The 24458-nt window shown below is 40.2% G+C and overlaps 1 protein-coding gene and 1 pseudogene across 5 annotated transcripts in view; one reads left to right on the forward strand and one right to left on the reverse strand.

Annotated features, from left to right (window-relative positions):
* Positions 1 to 23073, reverse strand: part of PHACTR2 (phosphatase and actin regulator 2) — a 120166-nt gene extending 97093 nt beyond the window's left edge. For 2 of the 5 annotated variants that reach the window (XM_044247428.1, XM_044247463.1), the window contains exon 1: positions 22860 to 23072. In XM_044247428.1, coding sequence (XP_044103363.1) covers positions 22860 to 22905 — 46 coding nt within the window. In that variant the 5' untranslated portion in view covers positions 22906 to 23072. Of the gene's footprint in view, positions 1 to 22859 lie in introns of all 5 variants that reach the window. The other 3 variants (XM_044247447.1, XM_044247437.1, XM_044247455.1) reach the window with 3 other exon arrangements.
* On the forward strand, positions 18204 to 18583 carry LOC122906005 (annotated as a pseudogene).
* Positions 23074 to 24458: the final 1385 nt, after the last annotated feature.

Below are 24458 nucleotides of genomic sequence, written 5' to 3' on the forward strand. Positions count from 1 at the left end.
ACCCGACTCTGCTTCTTAATAGCCCTGCGACCTTCGGCAAAGACCTCAATATTTCATTGCTGAGATGAGGAGACTAGGTTATGAGATCTCTAGGCTCCTTTCCAATTTTGAAAAATTCTGATTCTCATACTGATCTGTGCTGAATACATAGATCTTACAGGCCACATGAAGACCTGTTCTAAGTGCTTTATGAATAGTGTCTTCTTAACTATCAAATGGCCCTGTAAGGTAGGGGCTTGTTAGCATTCCCACTTTGTAATGAGGGTGAAGTCCAGAAAGAGCCAAGTAATTGGCCCAAGGTCACAAAGCTGGTAAGTGGGATTTTAAAGTCAGGAGTTGGCCACTAGGGTCTCCTCTGTACAAAATGGGTCAGAGGGATATGGGCGGGAATAGAGCTTTATTCTAAGAGAAGGCAAGACATAAACCCTAATGAATAATAACTCAGTTCTACCTCCAACCTCCTCTGTGGACTAACCCAAAGAATTACAGCAGGTACTGTTTGGCTCTGTAAACCAATAGCCCCAGTGTCTTCACAGTTTGGTTCACGCTAGTTGAGGGCAGAGTGTGTCCTTTGCTAATATTAACTACGGTCCTTTGATTGCACATAGTCCTTATTTACCATAGTATTAATTTTAGGAATTTGATATCTACAGTTTTTTAACTTGTTTTTCTATGGAGGCGGCCATTATTTTTAAACTCCCAAAGGGAAAAGCTACTAAAGACTTCCATCTGTCTGCAAGCACCGACAAAGAATTTCAGAGTTTAAATTCATGGCCGATAGGCCTGCAGAATGAGCATGTTTGTGCAGCTGGAGGACATCCTGATGCTCGGACATGCCCAACAGCCCCTAGACTTGCTGCGGGAAATTTAACAGATTAAATAATATCACTTGTATTGGGGGTTTAAAGAAACTCTGGTTGAGTAGACAACAGGAAAATGAATTTTATTGTTAAATAAAAGCATTTTAAGTTTTAAATACCACTGTGATCACAATCAGCAAAGGGTTCTGTGAAAAATGTTGATGGCTCTACGTGGAAATATCAAGAACTTTGCTAGTGAAGTGAAAAATAAGAAAGGAAGCAACTGTCTACCTTCCTTCCCTTACTAACCATATCCTACAACACCCTGAGTCGGGGGTGGGGAGCAGGTCATGGTGTATGGAGATTGTGCTGTGTTCATAAAAAAGGAGAAAAGGTCAACACATCTCCACTGGGCAAGACATCAACTGAGCAAATTTTACTCCTGTATGTTAGGACAACAGCCACTCAGTTTGCTGAACACAGGCATAGGGATGAAACTTCAGGGGAGAAACTATTCATAATGAAACATCATAATTTTTAAGTAAGCAGCTAAATTTTGCCAGAGATACAATTATGAAAACTTTCCCACTGTGGATGAATGTAACAGAAGTATTAATAAAATAACATATTAAATCTGGACCAATATCTTTAGGTCAAAAAGCTGGTGGATAAATAAGGGCCCTGATAATATACCTATAATGTGATAACACTGTTTTTAGTCCATCAGTGCCGTGGTTGTCACACCAAGTCCCCAACTCTGGTATCTTGAAGAGAATGGCGGCCACGTGCATTAATTCCAGACTATCCACCCAAGGCAGAAATGAAACCTACAGGCTTCTACAGTGTTGGGCAGGATGCTGAGAGGAGAATTTATGTCATGAAGAATCCCCAGGGCCCCCAGATGTATATTCTTGTAGTTCAGTTAAGAGATGACTGCAACAACCAGGCATCTGAACTTGGAGAGCAGTGAAAATGAATTAGAAATGATGAATGGATCCAAGGGACATTGAGGAAGAAGTGAGGAAAAGGGGGAACTGTCTAGAGAAATCACGGAGAATTCTATGGCCTGAAGCTCTTGGACGTGTGCTGGAATGCCAAGAAAGGACTTGGAGAAAGACCTATGGCTTATGTTCAGGCCGCATGAACCTCAGGTATTGGCAGGACATTCAGGGGAAGATGTCCAGCAGACAGAAATACATTATTGGCACACTAGCAGGAAGTCAATGTTGAAGTTACTTGGGGGAGTCTTCCAAACAAAAGCGGCAGTTGAGGGCCAGGGGGAAACTCTTAGAAAATGATTACATTTAGAAGGCAGTAGGCTGTACATAATAAAGAACCTTGGACTTCTCCTATACTGAGAATCATCAGGTACAAGACAGAGGTTAGTTTATTTGTTATAAAGTCACAAGTGTGGGGGATTCTAGGGCATGTTTATGGACCGAGGGGAAAGAGTCAGAAGCGCAAGAGAACTGACTAACTACATGGGGATGGGCTTCTCTCCGGATAACAGTGAGACTCTGGGCGGAGGAGGAGAGCCTGAAGCTCACTTCATGAATGCGAGGAAGTGAGCAGGAAGTCAGGGGATGACGGCACCAGAGCCGTGAAGAGGAACGCAGCAGGAGGGTATGTACTTCGAGTGAGAATACACATGTTACTGGAAGCAAAGCAGCAGGAGTGGTAGCCAGGAGTGAATCACATGTCCGTGGTGAAGGAGAGCAGAACCTCCATTATGGAGTTACCAAGGAAGCACTGTCAAGGAGAGGTGGGTTCCAGACAAAACAAGACAAGGAGGAAGGAGAGTTCCACAAAAAGATGAAGTTGTAGAAAAATCTGCGTACTGTGGGATGGAGTCATGCATTCATAATTAATGTACTGAGCAACTATCATAGACAAGGTAATGCACTGAAGCTATAATAGTAAGCAAAAGGGACAGGATCTCTGCCTTCAGGAAGCTTATCGTCTATGAGAGGGGTTGACATTATTCAAGTAACCATCATTCCAATACAGAAACCTGGCACGTGAGAGAACAGAGGATGTAAGTGGCTGGAGGGGCTCAGGGGTGGTGGTTGAGCCCTCATTCTTGTGACAGCCATGGCCTGACACACTCTCTAAGTTCTGTGTTAAAAATTCAGGCCTAAGCTGTTTGAGGGTTATGGAGATTTAGTCTAGTTTCATAACAGTTCTTAAAAGGTAGAAAGACCCCATCCAAATTAGGCAGAAAACCATTTAGAAGTCACTGAAAAGCAAAGGATTAACATTCCTTAGTTTGTAACATCTAATTGTGGGGGGGGGGTGGATGGAGTCAGGGAAGGGAGAGAATTCCATTAGTTGTCTTTTAAAAAAAATAACTTTATAGTAATGACGGCCTTAGGGTTGAGTTTAATCTTTTTTTCACCAACACAGTCACTAAGGTGATTCCCACTTACAAGATGTTCTATTTTGGTTTCTTTCTTTTCAAACAACATGTGTGTCAAGCAAGCATTCCAGAAAACAAGGTGTACCAGCAGGACTTGGGTAGAATACCACAAGGAAAGGCTCTGAATCCAATTAGGGCACCATCAAGCCAACCACCTTATTCCAAAATTCTTTTTTGATATAATTTTTATTGAGATTTTCAATACTGGCCTAAAGGAATGTTGAATGTGTACTAGAATGATCTGAGGGGAAAGCCCCTAACTGAATTCAGAAGCAGCTAGCTGCAACTCATCAACTTTTCCAGAAGCCATAAGAATAACTTTTAATTGTTGTTGTTATTAAACAAGGGGGGGGGGATGGCCTCTTCGATGAGCAAGTATATGAAGAGAAAGTCACAGTGCTCCCTACTAGATCGAGAGTCCCATGAGGACAGGCATCAAAAGTGTTTTATTCTAGGTGGTGCCCCCAATCTGTACCCAGGCCACAGAAGGTACTTAATAAATATTTACAAAATGAATGACTAAATCATGGACAAATGTCTGGCAATAATGAATGTACAAGGCCTGGCCTAAGTAGGCTATGATTTATTTTAGCAGGTCTTTAGATTTTTCATACAGAGGAAATTGTTTCCAATGGTGCCTTCCTGCAGAACTCCAAATATTTTGAATGATAACATAACAAACACTAAAGTTTGAAATTGAGAAAATATCAAAGCCAGCAGGAAGGATGATTAACACTCATAAGAATGGTAGAGACATTGTTGACAAATTTTTCAGGTGAACAAAGACTGACTTTGCGGCTTACTGTGTCCTTTTAAAAAGACAATCCACCAAAGACAAACAACTGAGAAAAAACAGTTGGAATAATTTATATGTGAAATGATCTTTAAAGAATTTTGTATTTTTATATAGCAATGAGTGATGAAAAATTAACACCCTACACGGACATTTCCTCCTTCCTTCTCAAAACACGTTAGGCAACTCAGACTTTTCTGCACTCTTCATCTTCTTTCTCCTAACTGGGGGACTCAGAAGGGAATTTAGTTTCATGATCAAGAAACCGGAAAGGCAAATTATCTGACTGAACTGAAACCAAGTCCAAACTGCCTTTGGTTTTCCATTGTTTTCAGGCATTACTTGTGAGAATTTAAATCTCTCAGAAAATAGGGACCCACATAGAAAACTATAAAACCATATTTTTCAACTGAGATAAATTCTGTCACATTATGACATTACGGATCTTTAGCTCTGTATCGATACTTTAGACTTTTCATTCACTAAATACATCAGAAACTGGTAGAACTACAAGGTCCTCGGTATGGTAGCCCAGTAGTGCTATGGTGGCAGGTACCTAACGAGACAATGCAACATGCCCAATGGAATCTTTCTTTAAGACGGGCAGCCAGCAGCAAGTTTCTTCCCACTCTGAACAGAAAATACCACTTCTCTTATCTCACCTTTCAACTGAGAATCAAACATCTCCTGTTATGCCAGTATCTTACGGGAGCAAACACAAATGGAAAAATGAACAGCTCTTCCTGTGCCCTGTATTAAAGCTTCCAGAGAAGTAAGAAAATGTTTTATTTTATCCTTTAGCTTACTTGGCACCCTGGTGACACCTAGTATATGCTGAGAGAGAGAGAGAGAGAGAGAGGAAGGAAAGGAGAGAGAGGGAGAATGGGAGAGAGGAAGAAAGGGAGAAAGAGTGATTTTTTTAAAAAAGATTTTATATATTTATTTGACAGCCAGAGACACAGCAAGAGAGGGATCACAAGTAGGGGGAGTGAGAGAGGGAGAAGCAGGCTTCCTGCTGAGCCAGGGCGCCTGATGCGGGCCTCGATCCCAGGGCTTGGGATCATGACCTGAGAAGAAGGCAGACACTTAACAACTAAGTCACCCAGGCGCCCCCAGAGAGTCATTTTAAGTAAAAACACAGACCTATTAATTTCCACTGAGAGAAAACATGGGCCTTGGGTCAGAAAGACTTGAATTTAATCAACTGTTCTACTTCCTAGCTGGTAATCTTGGGCAAGCCTTTCAAGCTTTCAGAACCTCTTCCTGATCCATAGGATGGGATAATACAATTTAGCATTTGGGTTGTTGCAAGGGTTAACAGAAATAACATATGTAAAGGGTCATACTGCATCACCAATACACAAGAAAGGCCAATGCCTTCTACTACTTCCTCTCCTACTACACAAACAGGTGGAGAAGGGACTGTTAAAAGGTTTCAAGGGGAATGAACTCTAGAAAATGGGTCATTTATGATCTGGAGCAACTGGGATGGTGAAATTTGTTTGAAAGCTATTTCCCCAGTCTTCTAGAGGGCTCTAGAAAAACAAAAACACTCTGTTCAAAACAGACTCCTGCACAGAGTCACCTGTGTTGTTCTCCACTGGTCTTGGGCCAATTGCTGACAGCAGCAGAGACCAACTAGCGCTCAAGGGAAATCACCATCACTCTGCAGCAGAAATACCCTGAGGAAAGTCACAAAGCAAGAAGGCTGACATCACCTATAAGAACAGGAGAGAACTGCTAGAACTGGATTGTCCCTCTTTCCCACTAGAGGGGAAGGCACACAGTTTATTTTTATACTTGTACCTGCAAAAAATAAAAAAGTAAAGTAAAAAAAACCACACAAACCTATTTTACTCAAAAGACCAATTGCACACTTGGTGAATTCTTACTGAACCATGTTGAAAATCCAGTTATCAAACTGTCTACATCTCGTTGAGCTACAGGTTGTTGCTTTTAAAAGCCTGTGTTAGTCACTATAGCAGCCAAACACAGGAAGTTGCATTTTACTCCTGTTTCCAAATATGTCTAGTGTCAAAATCTGAGGAGAAAAAGCTCCATTTTACGCTTTTATTAACTTCATATTCTTTACAGTTAAGGCCACCTTTAAACTCAACATCAATGCCTAAGTCCTAAAGGACTCACACTTACTGAGAATCATCATCTATTGGACTGGCTAAGAAATCATTATCAAAGGGACCCATGTTTATTCTGTATCACTTCCTTTTTGAGATCTAACAGGAACCTTGTGCTCTTTCTTTTTTGCCCCCAGGACTAGATACTAGGCAATGAAAATAACAGACTGGCCCAGCAAAAACCATAAGAACTGAATTAAATCCTTTTCAGTTATTTCCATTGTATATAATAAGACTTCATCTTTAGTCTTAGGATATTGAATTCTAAATCTGAAATATCAGGGTCAAATCCACAAAAAAATGTGTTCACTTGGAAGAACACCAATGTTCTGTGACTTTTTAACCATCCTTACGTTGAGTGGCCGATTCTAATCTACTCAATGCCTTAAAACACTGAAGTGACAGGCTCCCAACTAATGGGTGTGGAGCTTGGCTGAGAATTCCTGCACACCCCCAACTCCCACTCCATCACCCCTTGGATTCAGATCAGAATCCAAACATATCCAAAACAATTGGGTCTTGCATGGAGCTTTTTAGGAATGCCTTGTATCTCAGCCATCTCAAGATCTAACTTACTTCTAGGAAATTCCTGGCCAAAAGATGCCAAAATATTAAGTCATCTCTTAGGTGCCTGAAGAGTTTTCAACCCTTTTGAGGGATGGTCTAGGATTGCCAGATTCTGAGGCACCCATTTTACTTGTGTGCTTACATGGCTTGAGGTACCAGTTCCCTTTATATTAAAGAACCGTGAACCTCACCAAGGTGGGTATCTTTTGAAAGCACTATTTTCATGCCTTGTGACAAGGTGAACAAGTCCACCCAACCTGTCCACCCCAGTGAAGAGATTAGGGAGATATAGGAAGCCATTACCAGAAGTCTGCTAGATGATTTGCAATGTGTATGGGATATAATACAAATGTGTTTAGTCACACATGAATCGTCTTTGAATTGCCAACCTGACTCAACAGGGTTGCTGCATTTCCTGGTGAGAACATTTTTTTCTGGCTTTACTCTGACAGGTGTTTTAACATTATCTTTCTTTAGCATCCCTATTCATTCTATTTCTTATTTTAGCAGCTTTTTGTGAAGAAACATGTCACTCTACTGGATATCAAATACATCTAAGATAATAAAAGCATACAGAGTAAGAAAAAATCAAACACAGAAAAGATGAGTATCTATGTAGTGACGTTTGGGAATAAGGCATTTCTCTAAAAAGTGCTGGGGAGCCTGGGTGGCTCAGTGGGTTAAAGCCTCTGCCTTTGGCTCGGGTCACGATCCCAGGGTCCTAGGATCAAGCCCTGCATCGGGCTCTCTGCTTGGTGGGGAGCCTGCTCACCCCCCCCCACCCGCCGCCTGCCTCTCTGCCTACTTGTGATCCCTGTCTGTCAAATAAATAAATAAATAAATCTTAAAAAAAAAAAAAAAAGAAAGTGTGCCTCACATTCAGGGACCTCAGAGATTATAAAACTAATCAGGAGGTACATACATAGTTGCTGACCACACTGGGATGCCCCTCTTCATAAGTACTGTTTTTCTTAGCATTACACCATCAATGGTGGCACTCTACTCAAGAGGTTGTTATTTCTAACACAAATATGGCAGAAACAGGGTTCACATAGACTATTTTTAATTTTGCCACATATAATCTTTACATTCCACGCTCATCTCTTAAGTGGCACTGCCTGGTGACCTAGGTTGGTTCGCATTCCTGAAACACACCTTCAATGCATCCTCTTCCTCAGGTCGTTTCTACTCAATATGTGGCACTGTTGAAGGTGAGAAGGAAAGCAGCTATAATCTGTCAGGAAGTGGAACTGAAGAAACCAGAAAAAAGACAATGGATCTTCGGTGTTTATGGGCCATTGTTAATGGATCTCAGTTTGTAAGCTTGTTTTAAGGACACTGTTATGGCTGAATTTTGTCCCCCCAAATACATCTGTTGAAGTCTTCACCTCAAATACCTCAGAATGTGACTGTTTTTGTATATAAGGCCTTTAAAGAGGTGTTTAAGGTAAAGTGAGGTCACAATGGGTGGGCCCTAATCCAATGACTAGTGTCTTGGTAAGACAATAGAGATTGGATAGACTTGTACGTTCATAGACCATATGAGGATATGGGAGAAGTGGCCAGGAGAGAGCCTCAGAAGAAACCCAACCTTGATCTTGGACTTCTAAGTCCTAAGTACTAAGTTTTCAGACTACAGAACTGTGAGAAAATGAAATTCTATTGTTTAACCCAACCTAGTCCATAGGTATTTGTTACAGCAGCTCTAACAAATGAATACAGACTTAAACTACTGCCTGTAAAGCTGTTTATTCCCACACTGAAGACAGAATGAAAATGTCACACAGCTTCCAACCTCAATCTACCCCACCCAACCTAACAGAGGGTTAAAGAAAGTTCCTTAAAGGCTTCTGCTACGATCACTTAGAAGGGCTTTATAAATTAAAACACCTTTTGTCATTTGAAAAATGAGATATCCGTGTGTTCTGACAGTCCTTGTAGGGTCTGATGACTAAAGGGGATTAGGTCTTTTTTTTTTAAGTTTGTTTTTGTTTTTTTTTTTTTTTTGTCTTTTTAAAAGCATACAGTTCTAGATCCTTCTTAAAATCTCCAGTTTGATTTTACTCTTTTCGTGTTTTCTTTACAAAATTGGCAGCCAAGTACTTTCCAAGCGAGAGAGCACTAGTTACGCACATATGTATATAATTCCATTTTAGTAGACTTTAGGAAAATGAAACACTGCTCTGTTAGGCACACAGGAACATTCAACATGAGCTCAGTTGACTCGTTCCGGCTTATTCCAAGTTTCCATCCTCAGCCGGGTCCTCCACAGACAGCCTGGCAGGTCAGCGCGAGTTAAATTTACAGATGTAGAAAAATTTTGAAAAACACAGAGTCCCTTTAAATAGATGAATTTGGCAACTGCGATCCTGAATAACCCTGTCAGGTTGCCCTGCTCAGTCCTGTGGGCTACCCAGCTGTGGTCAGAAACATTTTTATTCTAGAAGGAGGGTCCAAGGCAATGCTCAGCAGGCCCTCGTCAGGGCACCTTAGACAAATAACAGTGGTTTTTCCTCAGGGAGGCTGAGAAACCCTTTAGAAAAAGCTTTTAAGAGACCCCAATTAAGATTGGAATTTACTTCACACCAGGCAGTGTACTGCAAAACAGGCACTTCATTGGAAGGAAAGACCCCTGAAGTACAAACAGAGGCAAAAATAAAAAGCCAAACGTTTCCAAAAGGAACACATGAAAAGAATTTTTAAATAAATGATTGCTTCCTCTTGAAGTTTTCAGAATTTGCTGCCCACATTTCTAAAAGAGAAAAGGGTTCAGCCTCCTTTTTATAAAATAGATCTTACTAAAATCTTTCCTATAGTCCCTTCCCACGCATTATTAAACACCTGTTTTCATCCGGCCCCCTGCTCTGCCACTTTGGTTCCTCCTCAAGTAATCAGCATGCAGCCACCTCAGATGAAGTTCAAGGAGGCTTCCTAAAAAGCCAACAGAGTCAAAATTCTGTATCCTTTCCTCAAACAGTAATTGTCATTCTGCAGATATAACTTCAAATATAACTACATTTACCCTAAACCTGATGACTGTGGGAAATGAATTACTTTGCAGTTTATAATAGTAGCAAAATGTATGTAAGAGCAAAAAAAAATTCTAGCAAAGAGATTTTGCCAAAATTGTACTTGACAATGGGAATACTTGCTCAGGAACAGGACATATTAATGACCAAATTTATCAAGACACAGGTACAGAACATCTGTGTTTTTGAACTGGACATTTTGTAACTTCTACATCATGTCAAGAGAAGACACATTGTTAATGAAGAGAAATTTTCATCTGAAGCCTCTTTTAAAACACCGGTAATCTCCAGAGGATGTTTCTCATGTTAAGAATCTTCTGGACGGGGCGCCTGGGTGGCTCAGTGGGTTAAGCCTGTGCCTTCAGCTCAGGTCATGATCCCGGGGTCCTGGGATTGAGCCCCACATCGGGCTTTCCACTAAGCAGGGAGCCTGCTTCCCTCTTTCTCTCTGCCTGCCTCTCTGCCTACTAGTGATCTCTGTCTGTCAAATAAATAAACAAAAAAAATCTTAAAAAAAAAAAAAAAAGAACCTTCTGGAATCCTTGCTGAAAATTCGGATTCTAAGACCCCTCTCCAAAAGACAGATTTTGCTGTTGCCCAGAAGTGAGCATTTTCCCCCCAGGCATGCTAGGTGATTCTCACCATCAGGCAAATTGGTAGAATACCATTATTATCACAGTAAACATAATTTTAAATTAGTTCATTCAGCTATAAAACATTAAATGTCCATAAAATATTTTTTAGACTATAACAGCAAGAGTAGATAGATCAAAGTTGAGGTCTCATGTGACAATCATTCGAGAAAATCTTTTGAAATTAATTAAAAGCTAGGTGCTAAAGAGAAAAAATTAATCTTCTATGTCAATATTAATTGTGGTTAATTATAAGTGACAGTGGGTATTTTTACATATTATAGCAAGTTTGCTTTGCTACCTCATGGCCAGTCAAGCTATCAACCAAGTAGAAAGCCAGAATAAAGATGCCTTCTAGGAGCAGGTCTCAAAAAAACCAAGCCCCATGAGCCTTTCTCAAGAAGTTCTGTGTGCTCTGTCCAAATTTGGAAATAGACCCAGAAAAGATAAGATTCTGATCTAGCAATTGGGAGATCCATTCCAAGAGGGACGTGGAAGGACTCCCCAGGATGATCTAAAGAGAGATGCAGGGCAACAGCGGGCAGCAAGCTTAGAGGAAATCCAGTCCAATTTGGATTCACTTCTTACAGATAAACTTGAAAGAATAACAAAAGTGTTTGAACATACTGAGAAGAGATTTACATAACTGGGGAAAGATTTGGGGATGAGTATGCAGGTCCCTTTGCAAGCAAACACAAACACCAGCAAGGAAAGCAAAAGTCATGCAGGAAAGAAAAAGTAATCATGGTTTACCACCAGGCTTAGCTATCATCAATTTTTACATAGTTATACACAATACTGTTCTAATCAAAAGTACAATACAAGAATGCTGGGAATGAGAACATGGAAGGATGGGAAATGTGTGATGGGTGGGGAGACAGGGATCAGAGAAGGCGTGAAAAGCAAAGCTATGTCTTCAGTTTCCAGACTATCAGGTCAGTAATAATGGGTCAAGCTGTACAATCGATAATTAGCAATGTAAGCATGCTATTTAGAAACTGGAGGTATATACTAAAGAATCAGTTTAAACAACTGTAAACTTCTTGGACACTGCTTAACTTTCCATTCAGTTGGTATCACTCTAATAACATCTGACCTGGCCAGCTCGAGCCACTCATTTATTCAACAAATAGCTGTGTCAAGCACAGATGTCAGAATTAGAAAGCAAAGTGGGGAACAAGATAGGGTCCCTTAGCTCCTGGAGCTGAGGTTCTAGTGAAGGGAGACAATGACAAACAGGATAACCTGAGAGACAGACAGGTACAATGAAAGAGCAGAGAACTGTGGCTTGGGGTGGGTGCACAGGCTCCTCTGAAGAGGGCTGGACAAGGACGGTCTCCATGAAGCAGGTCATGCTGGAAGACAAGGAGTCAACTTTGTAAAGAGCTACTGGAAGAGTGTCCCTTACATCCTGGGTAGAGAGAGCAGCAACTGCAAAGGTCAAAGGTAAAAATGAGCCAGGTCTGTCTGATGACTGAAGCAGGGAGTAAAGCTGTAGCACAGCGGTTGAGGGGGGGGGGGAGCTGGGCCATGGGGGAGGGGCAGGGGCCAAGGATCCTAGAGGATCAGGAATGGCCTAGAGGGCCAGAGTATGAAATCTAGATTTCATTCCAAGTGCACTAGGAAGACACAGGAAGGTTGTGAGTAAGGAAGTGACGTGATTTATGTTTTAAAACATTAATTTAGGAGTTGTGTGGAACAAAAATCGCAAAAGGCTGAGAACAGAAGCAGGAGAACAGCTTGAGCCCACGACAGCTGTCCATACAATGAGCAGTCGGGTTTGGACAGTGGCCGTGAAGACAGATGTGAAGGGCCTGGAGATACATTCTGAAAGGAAAAGGTACAGAATGCGATGGTTTGGTGTGAAGGGGAAGGAAAACTCAAGGAGGCTTCCTCAACTTTCGGCTAGAATGAGTGAGTAGCTGGAAGTATCATTTGGGGACATGCAGAAAGTTAAGGGAAGAAAGGTTTTGGAGGGTAAACTCCAGCCTTCTGTTGACATCTTTTTTTTTTTTTTTTTAAAGATATTATTTATTTATTTGACAGACAGAGGTCACAAGTAGGCAGAGGAGGCAGGCAGAGAGAGGGGAGAGGAGGCTCCCCGCTGAGCAGACAGCCCAATGTTAGGCTCGATCCCAGGACTCGGGGATCATGACCTGAGCCAAAGGCAGAGGCTTTAACCATCTGAGCCACCCAGGCACCCCTCTGTTGACATCTTTTATCTGTGAGATGCCCATGAGAGACCCAAGCAGACCTGCCCAATAGACAGTTGCAGATCAGAGCCTGGAAGCATAAGGCAAGGGCGGAGTTGCAGATAACAAACCCCCACCCCTGGCCCCACCCCGTCCCTGGGATCAGGTGGTCACTTCACCTTGCTGGATTACTGGAGCGGGACCTCTTGGTCGTGCCTTGGGTCTCCCCCAGGAAATCAATGCTGCACATGATAGGCAGATTCATCCCCCTGGGGCAAAACTCTGATCGTTTCTCATTTGATAAAAAACCTTCAATGGTTCTCACCACCTGGGTGGGCCAGAATTCTTGTTCTGTCTTCTGTACTTTTTGGCCTTCCTGACTGTTCTCCAGGGGTCCCTTTCCTTTCACCTTCCCTTCTGCCTGACTCCACAGAGTGGATGAGCCTTCTAGGCACTTGTGATCTCTGTCAGATAAATAAAGAAAAAATCTTTAAAAAAAAAAAAAAGATTTTATTTATCCACTTGACAGAGAGAGATCACAAGTAGGCAGAGAGGCAGACAGAGAGAGAGGGGGAAGCAGGCTCTTTGCTGAGCAGAGAGCCCGATGCGGGGCTTGATCCCAGAACCCCGAGATCACGACCTGAGCTGAAAGCAAAGGCTTTAACCCACTGAGCCACGCAGGCGCCCCACAGCCTTCCAGGTTATTTAAGCAAAACATCAGTTCAGTCCCTTCTTTGTCAACCCAAATTCCCTTAGTGTTAACGGATGGAACGTCATCCTTGCCAGGTTTATATGAACAAAAACACCCAGCCCCTTGAAACCAAAATAAATGGAGGAGTAGTAAGCAAATATAAATGATAACAGACCAGACTTTTAAAAGTAATGTTATTTGCCCATTCCTTTCTGGGGAACAGAAACTGTTGTTTTTGGTTTGGGTTCCCCTGCTTCAGATGTCAGTGGAATAGAGGGTGGACCAGAAGTGTTTATTTTCTTTTTTTTTTTTTTTTTTTGTATTTTTTTTTCCAATTTATTTTCTTAAGACTATTTCTACCTCAAGAACACTTCTACATAAACTGAGTCCTCACTAAATATGTATCTCTACTCCCAAGAACAGAGACCAAGAACAGGCAGTTAGCCCATTACACTTAAGTCCCTCAAGACAAGAAAACGCGTTGTAACTTTTCCTTTATTCAAGTTAAAGAGACTTAATTAGAGAACCGACAACCCAGAACCCTTATCTTTATCCCTACTGCATTAAGTAGGCAAAAGGTGAAGTCTGACTCCCCCACTGATTGTTACCCTCTTAGACTTCTTAAGATAAAATACACTGAAGCTAAAAATATCGGGGATATTACTCACGATCATACCTGATGAGCTATGGACCAAAGAGAAGTAAACGAAGTTCTAAAAAGTTTGCTCATTTTCTTTCCCTCCAAGTGAGTGACTGCATTTGCATTACAATCAAACAGGCTAAGAAAAAAATTCAACCGAAAAAAAAAGGCGGCTATGGGAGGACTGATATTTTTGTTTTCATCATGGAATTCACAAGAAAAAAAGCAGCTGAAAAACAGTCGATGAACTTAAAACAGAGTCCAAGGAGAGAGAAAAGAGCCCGAGAAAAGCTAACATACTTATGGATCAGCTCGTGGCTTTAATTCCAGTGGAGGTCCAGGTGGACACAGGATGTGCAAGTCCTGGTTATGTTCCTGTTCAAAGCAGAGGAAAGCCAAGACTGTCACACTACCTCCTCAGCAATGAAATTCCCCTCTCTCTCTTTCTCCTCACCCTTATCTAGATTTCTCATCATGCACATATTTTTAAAAAAGAATTTTATTTTAAACCTGCCTTTTAATATTTTTATTATAAAAATAACTTTTCAAAATTATGTTTTGCACCATTTTCTTAAAAGATTTATTTATTTATTTATTTATTTATTTAAGAGAAAGAGAGTGCTTGTGAGCAGGAGGGAGAGGCAGAGGGAGAGAAAGAATCCTTAAGCAGGCTCCCCTTTGAGCACAGAGCCCACGCGAGGCTCGATCCCAGGACCCTGAGATCATGACGTGAGCTGAAATCAAGAGTCGGCTACTTAAGGGGTGCCTGTGTGGCACAGCTGGTTGAATGTCGGACTCATGGTTTCAACCGAGGTTGTGATCCCAGGGTCCTAAGACCTCTGCGGTGGGCTCCTGTTCAAGGAGGACTCTGCCTGAGACTCTTTTTCCTCCCCCCAACACGTGTGCACCTGCATATACATGCTCTTTCTCTCCCTCCCAAATAAACAAATCTTTAAAAAAAGACAAGAGTTGGCCGCTTAACTGAGTAAGCCATCCAGGCACCCCGTATTTTACACCATTTTTAAATGGCTTATTTCATTATATAACTGTGTCCCAATTAATTGGAAAAAATTTCTTGGCGTTCGACTGCTACTTCCAATTTTTGGCTTTTAATAAACACTGTCCCAGTGGGCAAGTAATTATTTCCCTTTCAATATGCTTCCAAAAGTGGACCTGCTTGGTCTGAATGCATGCATATTTTAAGGGGTCTAATATATATTACCAAGCTGCTCTTCTGATAGGATGTACCAATTTAAACTACCACGATTGTCTGAGAATCATTCTTTTAAATCCTTGCTCAATTCATAGATGATCAACAGCATCTTTTTTTTTTCATTGAACTGCTGAAACTATTTCATATACCAATTGGTAAATAATGTCTCTTCTTTGATTAAGTAATTGGGCAAATTAACTCTTGTGTTTTAGATTTCCGCATCTGTAAAATGGGGATCTTAATAGTAGTTACCCTTTAGGGATGTTGTGAGGATTAAAAAGTTAATTCAAAGGACACCTGGATGGTTCAGTTGGTTAAGTGGCTGCCTACTGCTCAGGTCATGATCCCAGGGTGCTGGGATCCCCATAACCGGCTCCTAGCTCAGCGGAGAGCCTCCTTCTCCCTCTCCCTTGCTACTCTGCCTACCTGTGCTCTCTATCTATCTCTCTGTCAAATAAGTAAATAAAATCTTTAAAAAAAGTTAATTCAAGCAAAGTACTTAGAATAGTTCCTCACCTACAGTGAGTTCACAATTATAGCCATCAGATATTTTGAAAAATGCCTATTCATGTTCTTTTCTTGTTTTTCTATTTGAGCCTTTATTTTTTTTCTTACTGATTTTTAAGGGTCTTAGTACATTAAGATATTTATCATTGCTTTCCATATACCATACAAATATTTTGTCAACTTTATTATTTCCTTTTTCAATTTGCTGATGATGGGTTTTTTGCTATACATAGCTTAAAAACTTAGTATCATTAAATCATTCACTTTAAATCAGAGCAAGTTACAGAGATCCAATATTCAAATATGAGATAAACAGCAAAGGAGAACATGATTCTTAACTCTGGTTTGTAAGACAAAAAAAAAAGAAATGATCGATTTGACTACATGAAAACAGTTTTTAGGAAAACAAACAAATTTAAGAAAAAAAAAAGAAAAATGTTTATAATACATGATAAGCACAAGGCTAATCTCCTTAAAACAAAGATCTCTAAGATTTGCTATAAGCAATTCAGAGAAAAAGAAATACAAATGTTCCGGGCGCCTGGGTGGCTCAGTGGGTTAAGCCGCTGCCTTCGGCTCAGGGCATGATCTCAGGGTCCTGGGATTGAGGCCCGCATCGGGCTCTCTGCTCAGCAGGGAGCCTGCTTCCTCCTCTCTGTCTGCCTGCCTCTCTGCCTGCTTGTGATCTCTCTCTGTCAAATAAATAAATAAAATCTTTAAAAAAAAAAAAAAAGAAATACAAATGTTCCACTTAACTCATAATCGAAGTGAGCTATCCCTTTTTGCATATAGACTGACATGGATTTTTTTCAAATTAATTATGCATAACATTGTGGTCATGTATAGTTGTGCACAGTGTTCACTGCACAAGGGCATCTAGGCCAGGGAATGAGCTGGGACTGAATTCCTGCTAATGTTCCACTTATTAAATCCTGTGCCTGCAGGGCTGCCTCACCCAGAGGGAGTGACTTCAGTTTCTCACAAAGCTCTGTATGGTCTAAAAGAGATCCTGATATGCATGCAGTATTGGTGGGAGTTCAGAAAAAGGAATTTTCATATACTGAGCAGATACACTGATATACAGCCTCTTGAGAGTAATTTGCTAAAGACTATCAAAATAAAATATACAAATCTTTTGACTTGACAATGCCACTGGTAGGATTTTACTGTCCATGTAGTTCAAGATGTTTAGATAAAGATGTTCATTTCGGCATTTTTCATAATAACACACATACAAAAGAACCCCAGAACAACGTAAAAATACAAACATAAAATATAAAAACATAATAGAGCTCTTTTCAAAAATTATGATATGTCTACATATTATAAAATTGCTTGTTTATAGGATTAAAAATATCAATACTGGAATATTTTGAAGCTACATTACATGAAAAACTCAAACTCTAGAGCAGTAAGTATAGAACAGGTCTTGCTTGTGTTTTGATAAAGATACACATACTTGAATGAAAACTTTCTGAAAAAAACAAAACAAAACAAAAGTTGTTCATTCCAGGGTACAATTGGGAAGAGACTACGGGTCTGGAAGGGAGAAAAACTCACTTTTAGCCTGAATTGTTTTATAAATTTTTACTTCTGATCATGTGCATGTTATTTTCATTAAGGAAAATAAACACTATCCACTTCTGCCTTCATGATCTCTTCCTACATCAGGTTTACACAGAAATGGGTGAGTGTTCTGGGCAGGACCTGGGCCTGACCAAACTATGAAAACCCAGAAACACGGATAGATAGAGATTCTATCATGGCCTACGTGTGATGCTGAATACTTTATTCACTTGTTCGCTGTCTCCTAAAAATTAAAGAGTGGCTTTCTCTACCCTTTTACTGAGGCCAAGAAGCCAAGAGTTGGGCCTTGTGACACAGTGGGGGTGAGGTGGTGCTTAAGAAGATGGGAGGAATGGTTACTAGATTTAGACACCACCCTTCAGACAAGAGAGCCAGAGCAACAGACAATTCTTAAAGTAAAAAACAAACAAACATAACCCTCATTCATATGACCATTGGCTTAAAGGGATCAGGCTGTTCATTGAGAATATTTGTTGGTTGACTCATATATTCAGTAAATATTTATTGTGTCCAATCTACCATGCTTTGTACTTAGCAGAATATTGAAGTCTCAATGTTTTGGGGGCACAAGGCTGGAGGGTATTGAAACCACCTCCTTGGAGACATACCTGTTTAGCCTGTGCTGAGAAGTAATGGATCTAATATTCACTAAAATACTAGTAAACCAAATTCAGCAATACTTAAAAGGGATTATGCAACATACCCATGTAAGCCTTATTCCAGGAATGCAAACTTGGTTTAACATCTGAAAATCAATGTAGAATGAAGAACAAAAAACTGTATGAATATCTCAACAAAGGAAAAAAAAAAGCCTTTGACTCCTCATGACAAAGAGGCTCACAAACTAGGAACAGAAGGGAACTTTTTGATAAAAAGGCCTCAATGAAAAACACAGACAACTTGAGGTAAAAGGTAAAAACTAAAACAACTAAAAGGTAAAAACTGCTTGTTCCCCCCTTAGATCAGGAAGAAAACAAGAACATTCACTCTTGGGCTGTGTCATGGCAGTTTTGCTGAAGAAGACCACCAGCCTTGAGGGACTGGCTGTATGTGAGACACACAAGAGGCTACGACTATTACACACAAAGATTCTTGATGTTCTTGAGCAAATTCCTACAAGTGCAGCATATAGAAAGTATACAGAACAGATTACAAATGAATAGCTGAGTATGCTTAAAGCTGAACCAGATGTTAAGAAATTTGAAGTCCAGCTTCAGGGTGGCCAACTAGAAGAGATGATTCTTTAGGCTGGAAATGAACTAAGTCTGGCAAGAAAAATAATGCAGTGGGAATCATGGGAGCTGCTAGTGGAAGAACCTCCTGCAAAGAAATAGAAATGATCAATATAATCATGATTAAATAACTAGTGTATTGAGGGTAAACTGATGTAATTAAACGTTCTGCTACCATTTTTTAAAAAAAGTTCACTCTTGCCACTTCCATTCAACATGACAGTATATAAAAAGTTAGGGCAATTAGACAAGGAAAAGAGATAAAAGGCATTCAGACTGGAAAACAAGAAGTTATCTCTCTTTGTACCTGAAATTATCTCTATTTGTACCTGATTTTGTATATAGATCTTGTATATAGAAATCCTAAGGAATGCACTGAAAAACTATTGGGACTAAAAAATAAGTTCCACAAGTTTGCAGGGTATAAGATCAATATATAAAAATTTATTTTTATATATCTATCTATATGCTAGGTAGCAACATTCTGAAAATGAAATAAGAATATAATTTCATTTATAATAGCATCAAAAATAATACAAAGGGATAAATTTAAAAAAGAAAAAGCAATACTTATACATTGAAAACAACGAAACATCGTGGAAAGAAATCAAAGACGATCTAAATAAATAGAGAGACATTTGTGTTCACAGACTGAAAGACTTGATGTTGTTTTTATTTTTAATACTTCATATTGTTAGGAGAATAGTGTTATTCAACACAATCCCTATCAAAGTCCCAGCTGGCTTTTTTACAAAAACTGACAAGGCTACTGATTCATACAGAAATCAAGAGGACTAGAATAGCAAAAAGAATCTTGCAAAAGAAGCACCAAGTTCAGGCACCTGGCTGGCTCAGTTGGTAGAGAACACAGCTCTTGATCTTAGGGTTGTGATTTCGAGCCCATTTACTGGGTGTACAGATTACTTAAAAAAAAAAAATCTTTAAAAAACAAAAATAAAAAAAAAAGAACAAAGTTAGATGACACACTCTTTTGTTTTAAAACTTAATACAAAGCTACAGTAATCTACACAGTGTGGCATATTAATAGACATAGTGACTAATGAAACAGAAGTGAAGTATTCAAAAACAGACCCTTAACATATACTGTCAGCTGATTATTTTGACATGGTGCCAAGACAATTCAAAAGGGAAAGAATCATCTTTTCAATAAATAGTGTTGACAGCTAGATATCCACATGGAAAAGAACAAAACTGGAACCCTACAAAGCACCACACATAAAAATTAACTTAAAATGTATCACAGACCTAAATGTAGAAGCTAAAATTATGAGACTCTCAGAAGAAAACTCAGGTGTATATCTTCTTGGCATTGGTTACACAATGGTTTCTTAGATATAACTAAAAATACAAAGAAAAAGAAGATAAACACAAAATAATAAAAATTTCAAAATTCTGGGCACCTGGGTGGCTTAGGTGGTTAAGCGACTGCTTTCAGCTCAGGTCATGATCCTGGAGTCCTGGGACTGAGTCCCACATCAGGCTCCCAGCTCCACGGGGAGTCTGCTTCTCCCTCTGACCTCCCCTCTAATGCGTGCTCTCTCTCTATCTCTTTCTCTCAAATAAATAAATAAAATCTTTAAAAAATTTTTTCAAAATTCTGAAAGGCAAACCATATCAAGAAAGTGAAAAGACAATCCAGAGAATGGGAGGAAGTATCTGTAAATCACATATTTGGTAATGACTTAGCTCCGGTGCATAAAGAAGTCTTTTATCTCAATAACAGAAAGTCAAATTATCCAATTAAAATTCGGCAAAGAATCTGAATAGACATTTTTCCAAAGACGACATACAGATGGCTAACATGTACATGAAAAGATGCTCAATGTCATTAGTAATTAGGAAAATGCAAATCAAAACCACGATGAGATACAACTTCACATTTACTAGAATGGCCACAATCAAAAAGATAAATAAAAAGTATTGGCAAGGATGTGGAGAAATGGAAACCTTCATACACTGCCCGTCGGAATGTAAAATGTTACAGCTGCTTTGGAAAGCTGCTTGGCAGTTCCTTAAAACATAACACAAACATAAAGTTACCATGTGACCCAGCAATTCCACTCTTAGTAATATACCAAAGAGAAATGAAAACATACGTTCACCAATAACTTGTACATGAAGTTCATAGCAGCACTATTCATAGAACAAAAACAGAGAAATAACCCAAATGTTCACCAACTGGATAGCTAAAATGTGGTATGTCCATACAGGGAAATGTTATTGGGCAATGAAAAGAAATGAAGTATTGATCCATGCTACAAAACAGATGACCCCTGATAGTGAAAGAAGTTAGCCACAAAAGGGTGTGTGACGTATGTTTCCATTCATATGAAGTGTTCAGAAATAGCAAATCTACAAAGCTAGAAAGTACATTAGTGGCTCATTAGGACTGGGGCTGGGGGTTGAGTAGGCTGGGAAAAGAGATTGATGGTTGTGCAACACTGAATGCACTAACAAATAACAAACTGTACATTTTTAGTGGGTGAATTTCATGGTATATTATATGTCAATCAAGTTGTTTTTTAAAAATAGAAATAATGGATCTAACTGCATGTTTTCAGAAATAATGCTTAATAGTCTTCCTAAAACGTAGAGAAACAGATGCAGCCCTAAGCTGCAAGTTCAAGAGATTAAAATCAAGAGAGTGAAAAGCAAGCTGACTTGTAGTCTATAATGATTATTTTACAAAAGCCCAAATCAAATATCTTTTATGATTAAGCATAACTTTTTGTTTAAATTAATTTTTGTATAAACCAGCTGCACAATTTCTCGACATGATTAGTCATTTTATTGGGATTTATAGCAATCTGGGTATTTTTTGCTATACTGGGTAAGAGCTAGGACAGTCATATTCTAAGATTCTACTCTGCTTCTTAGTGATCAGTTATGTAATATTCCTCGCTTTTCGTAAAGGAAAAATTCACTTTTCTAATATTAACCCTAACAAAATTTTGCAGCAAAAGAACTAAATTCAGGGCAGTACTTTCTACTTGTTGTATTTGAGCACTGATTTAATTGTTTTACCAGTGCAGAAATTTAAAATATTAACTCTTCCTTAAAATGAAAGAAGTCACCCTGCTTTAGAGTAAGACAAAGGAAAGGAAGCCTCATTTGCACAAGATAGTTTACTAAAGTTAAGATCCTAATCAACACCCTCCCCTACCCATCCCATCCCCAGAGGCCATCAATATGAAGTCTCTGATGTTCTAGAGCTTTGTACAACCTTGTCCTTAACAGGAACGGAAGGTGTGATCTTTTTTTTTTTTTTTTTTTTTTTTTTTGATTTTGATTTCTCTCCTTTGTAGAGGGTTCCTCTGTGGACATTAAAATAAGCCCCAACAAAGCTTATGATTTCTCAGGGTGTGAAGCTCCGCAGTATAAACAAACCCATGTGGGGGTAAGTTGGCATGATAGAATGCTATCTAGCTGGGAGGCATCCTGGAGCTGATTAAAAAAACCTTCATCTCTGCCCTGTTACTTCCTTTCAACAAGATCCTGTTAATGTTTACACGATTTAAAAAGTATATCAGATATCTCGAGGAATAACGTAAAAGGCCCCTTTGAGGGTTTTGTTTTTAATGTTGGTGGAAAAATATCAAAATAGGACAGTTTACATTTATTCTACTATCCAATCACAAGTAACGCCACCAAAAAGTTGTTTCTCCCTACCCTGCTGGAGAAATGCCAAGCTTACCTTCCTTCCCTTTTTGAAAGAAAATGGAAAACAAACAAACAAACAAACTTTTTCAACAGATCACTGTAACTTAGAAACGTAACCCACGATTCCATGAAACGAACTTCAGCCCTTGATAACTGAGTCTGCGAGGTACGTTTCCCCCCAATGTTACAGCGTAGGTGGCTAACAAAAACAAAACAATGGTCTTTAGAAACGATTAAGCCCTTTTAAAGCTAGTTTCTGAGTATTCAGAGTTCTGCCAGGATCAGAGAAAGCAATCAGCACTTCTACTCCGAAAACAAACCATCAATCAGTTGACAAGCTTGAAAGCATCAGTCCTAGTCTGTTCGGAAGCCAAGCGTACCCACAGAAAAATCTGTTGGCACGTCTGTCTTGCTCTCTGAGTTTCGCGTTTTAAAAACACCGCAATTCGCAAACGGCCTTCCTCGCCACTTACGGGCTCGGCAGAAACTCAGATAAACACCCAGGCGAGGCAGCGCCTACGGAAAATGGAGCCTGTGCCTTTAAGGTGAAATCGGCTGGATCCCAAAACGCATTCCACTTCTCCGCGACAAAGAGTTTGGGGGAGCGCTACCTCTCGGGTTTCTCCGAGGGACTTGGCGGCTTCGGGCAGAGCCCGACCTGCCGCGGAGCCCTCGGCCGTCCCAGCAGCCCCGAGCAAGCCCAGCGCCCGCGCGGCGGGGGCGCCCCGTGCGCCCCGGACTCACCGCTGCTGGGCTGCGGGGACAGCGTGGAGACCGAGGTCTGGCCCATGTCTGGGGTCGCGGGGCCAGGTCTGGCGATCACGCGGCTCCTTTGGTCCTTCGGTCATGGGTCCGCTCGCAGGCAGGTTTCCAAGCGCTCATTTCCCGGGCTGTGCGGAGCGGCCCGCCGGAATCCCTCACCTTCTCCCCCGCGCGGGTCTCCGGCCCGGCCGGCCGCAGCCGGCGAGGCGGATCCTGCCCAGCGGATGCCTGTCATTCCTCTATGCAGATTAGCTGGGGTCAGGGGTCACGGAGGAGGAGGGAGGGGAGAGGGCGCCGGGGAGGGGAGGGGGGGAAATGGGTGTAGGGGGCTGAGTAGTGGGGAGGGGAGAGGCCCCTCGGGTCCAGCGGCGCCCGCGGGGGCTGTGAGGCCGGCACCCCCCCAGGGTAGCAGAGAGTTCAGGCGACTCCCGCTTCACTTAAAAGGTTCAATGTCAAATGATCCCTTAGGGCTATAAGAAAAGGAATTAAAGTACTTAGTCACGGTACTTAATTTAACAAAATTTGTTGTTTAAAGTTGATTTCTTCCTCACGTTCTGTTGGCACTGCTGCAGGACTGGTAGATGTCTGCTATGTGGGACTTCCCTCCTTAAGTTAGCTTCCTTTTAACAAAGAAGAAAAATTAGTGGCCTCAGCTACCCTGAACAATAAATCTGATAGATGGATCTATGTGTGAGACCAGCAAAGGACAGACCTTGCTCTCTGCCACCTAAATTCCAGGAAGCTCACTTCTCCTATAAATCACTGTGAAATCTCTGAAACCTTGTGGTAAGGTGTTTAAATATACAAAATGGGAAAACAACAAAAAAAAATGGGAATTTGTTTTAGGAGCTAACATTCCCTAAAAGTTGAATTAAATCCTCCCACAAGCAAATCTCAACCCCAAACTTCTTAAAAATATGAATATAGATACTCTTGGTATATACAATGGATGAGTAATCTATGGAGTGTATATTATAAATATTGTATGTATTATAGATATACATATACATAATATAATATACACTCCATAGATTACTCATCAAATGTATATATGTATATGTATGTGTGTTTGTGTCTGTACATATATATATCAATAGATTGTACATTAGACATTAGACAATGTACATTAGACAATGTACATTGTACATTAGAGCACATAAATGTGTTCACTTGATGAAATTTCACTGTATACTATGATTTGTGCATTTTTCTAATGGGTATATTTCATTAAAAAGTGAAAAATTAACTGCAGTATATTTAGTGCATTTGCCATAGCGTTCACTTTTTAGATTACCCTAGACATTCCACTCTAAATATTAAAAGCTATTATATATAATATATATAATGAAACAATAATCTAACTTATTTAATACCTTAAGCATGAAAATCTTTTTTTTCTGAAGTTTGTATTACTAGGATCACACACAGCCTTACTTTATTTTTTGAAAAGCATTTACTTGTCTGTTTCATCATAATTATGCATGTTGCCCGATTTTGTTCACACCCAAATAGTCCACCCTCTATTGCGGAGAATTTTTTCCCCCATAATAGTGTGATCAATGATCTATTTCCCTTTGCCTA

This window comes from Neovison vison, chromosome 1 (assembly GCF_020171115.1).
Source record: "Neovison vison isolate M4711 chromosome 1, ASM_NN_V1, whole genome shotgun sequence".
Taxonomy (NCBI): domain Eukaryota; kingdom Metazoa; phylum Chordata; class Mammalia; order Carnivora; family Mustelidae; genus Neogale; species Neogale vison.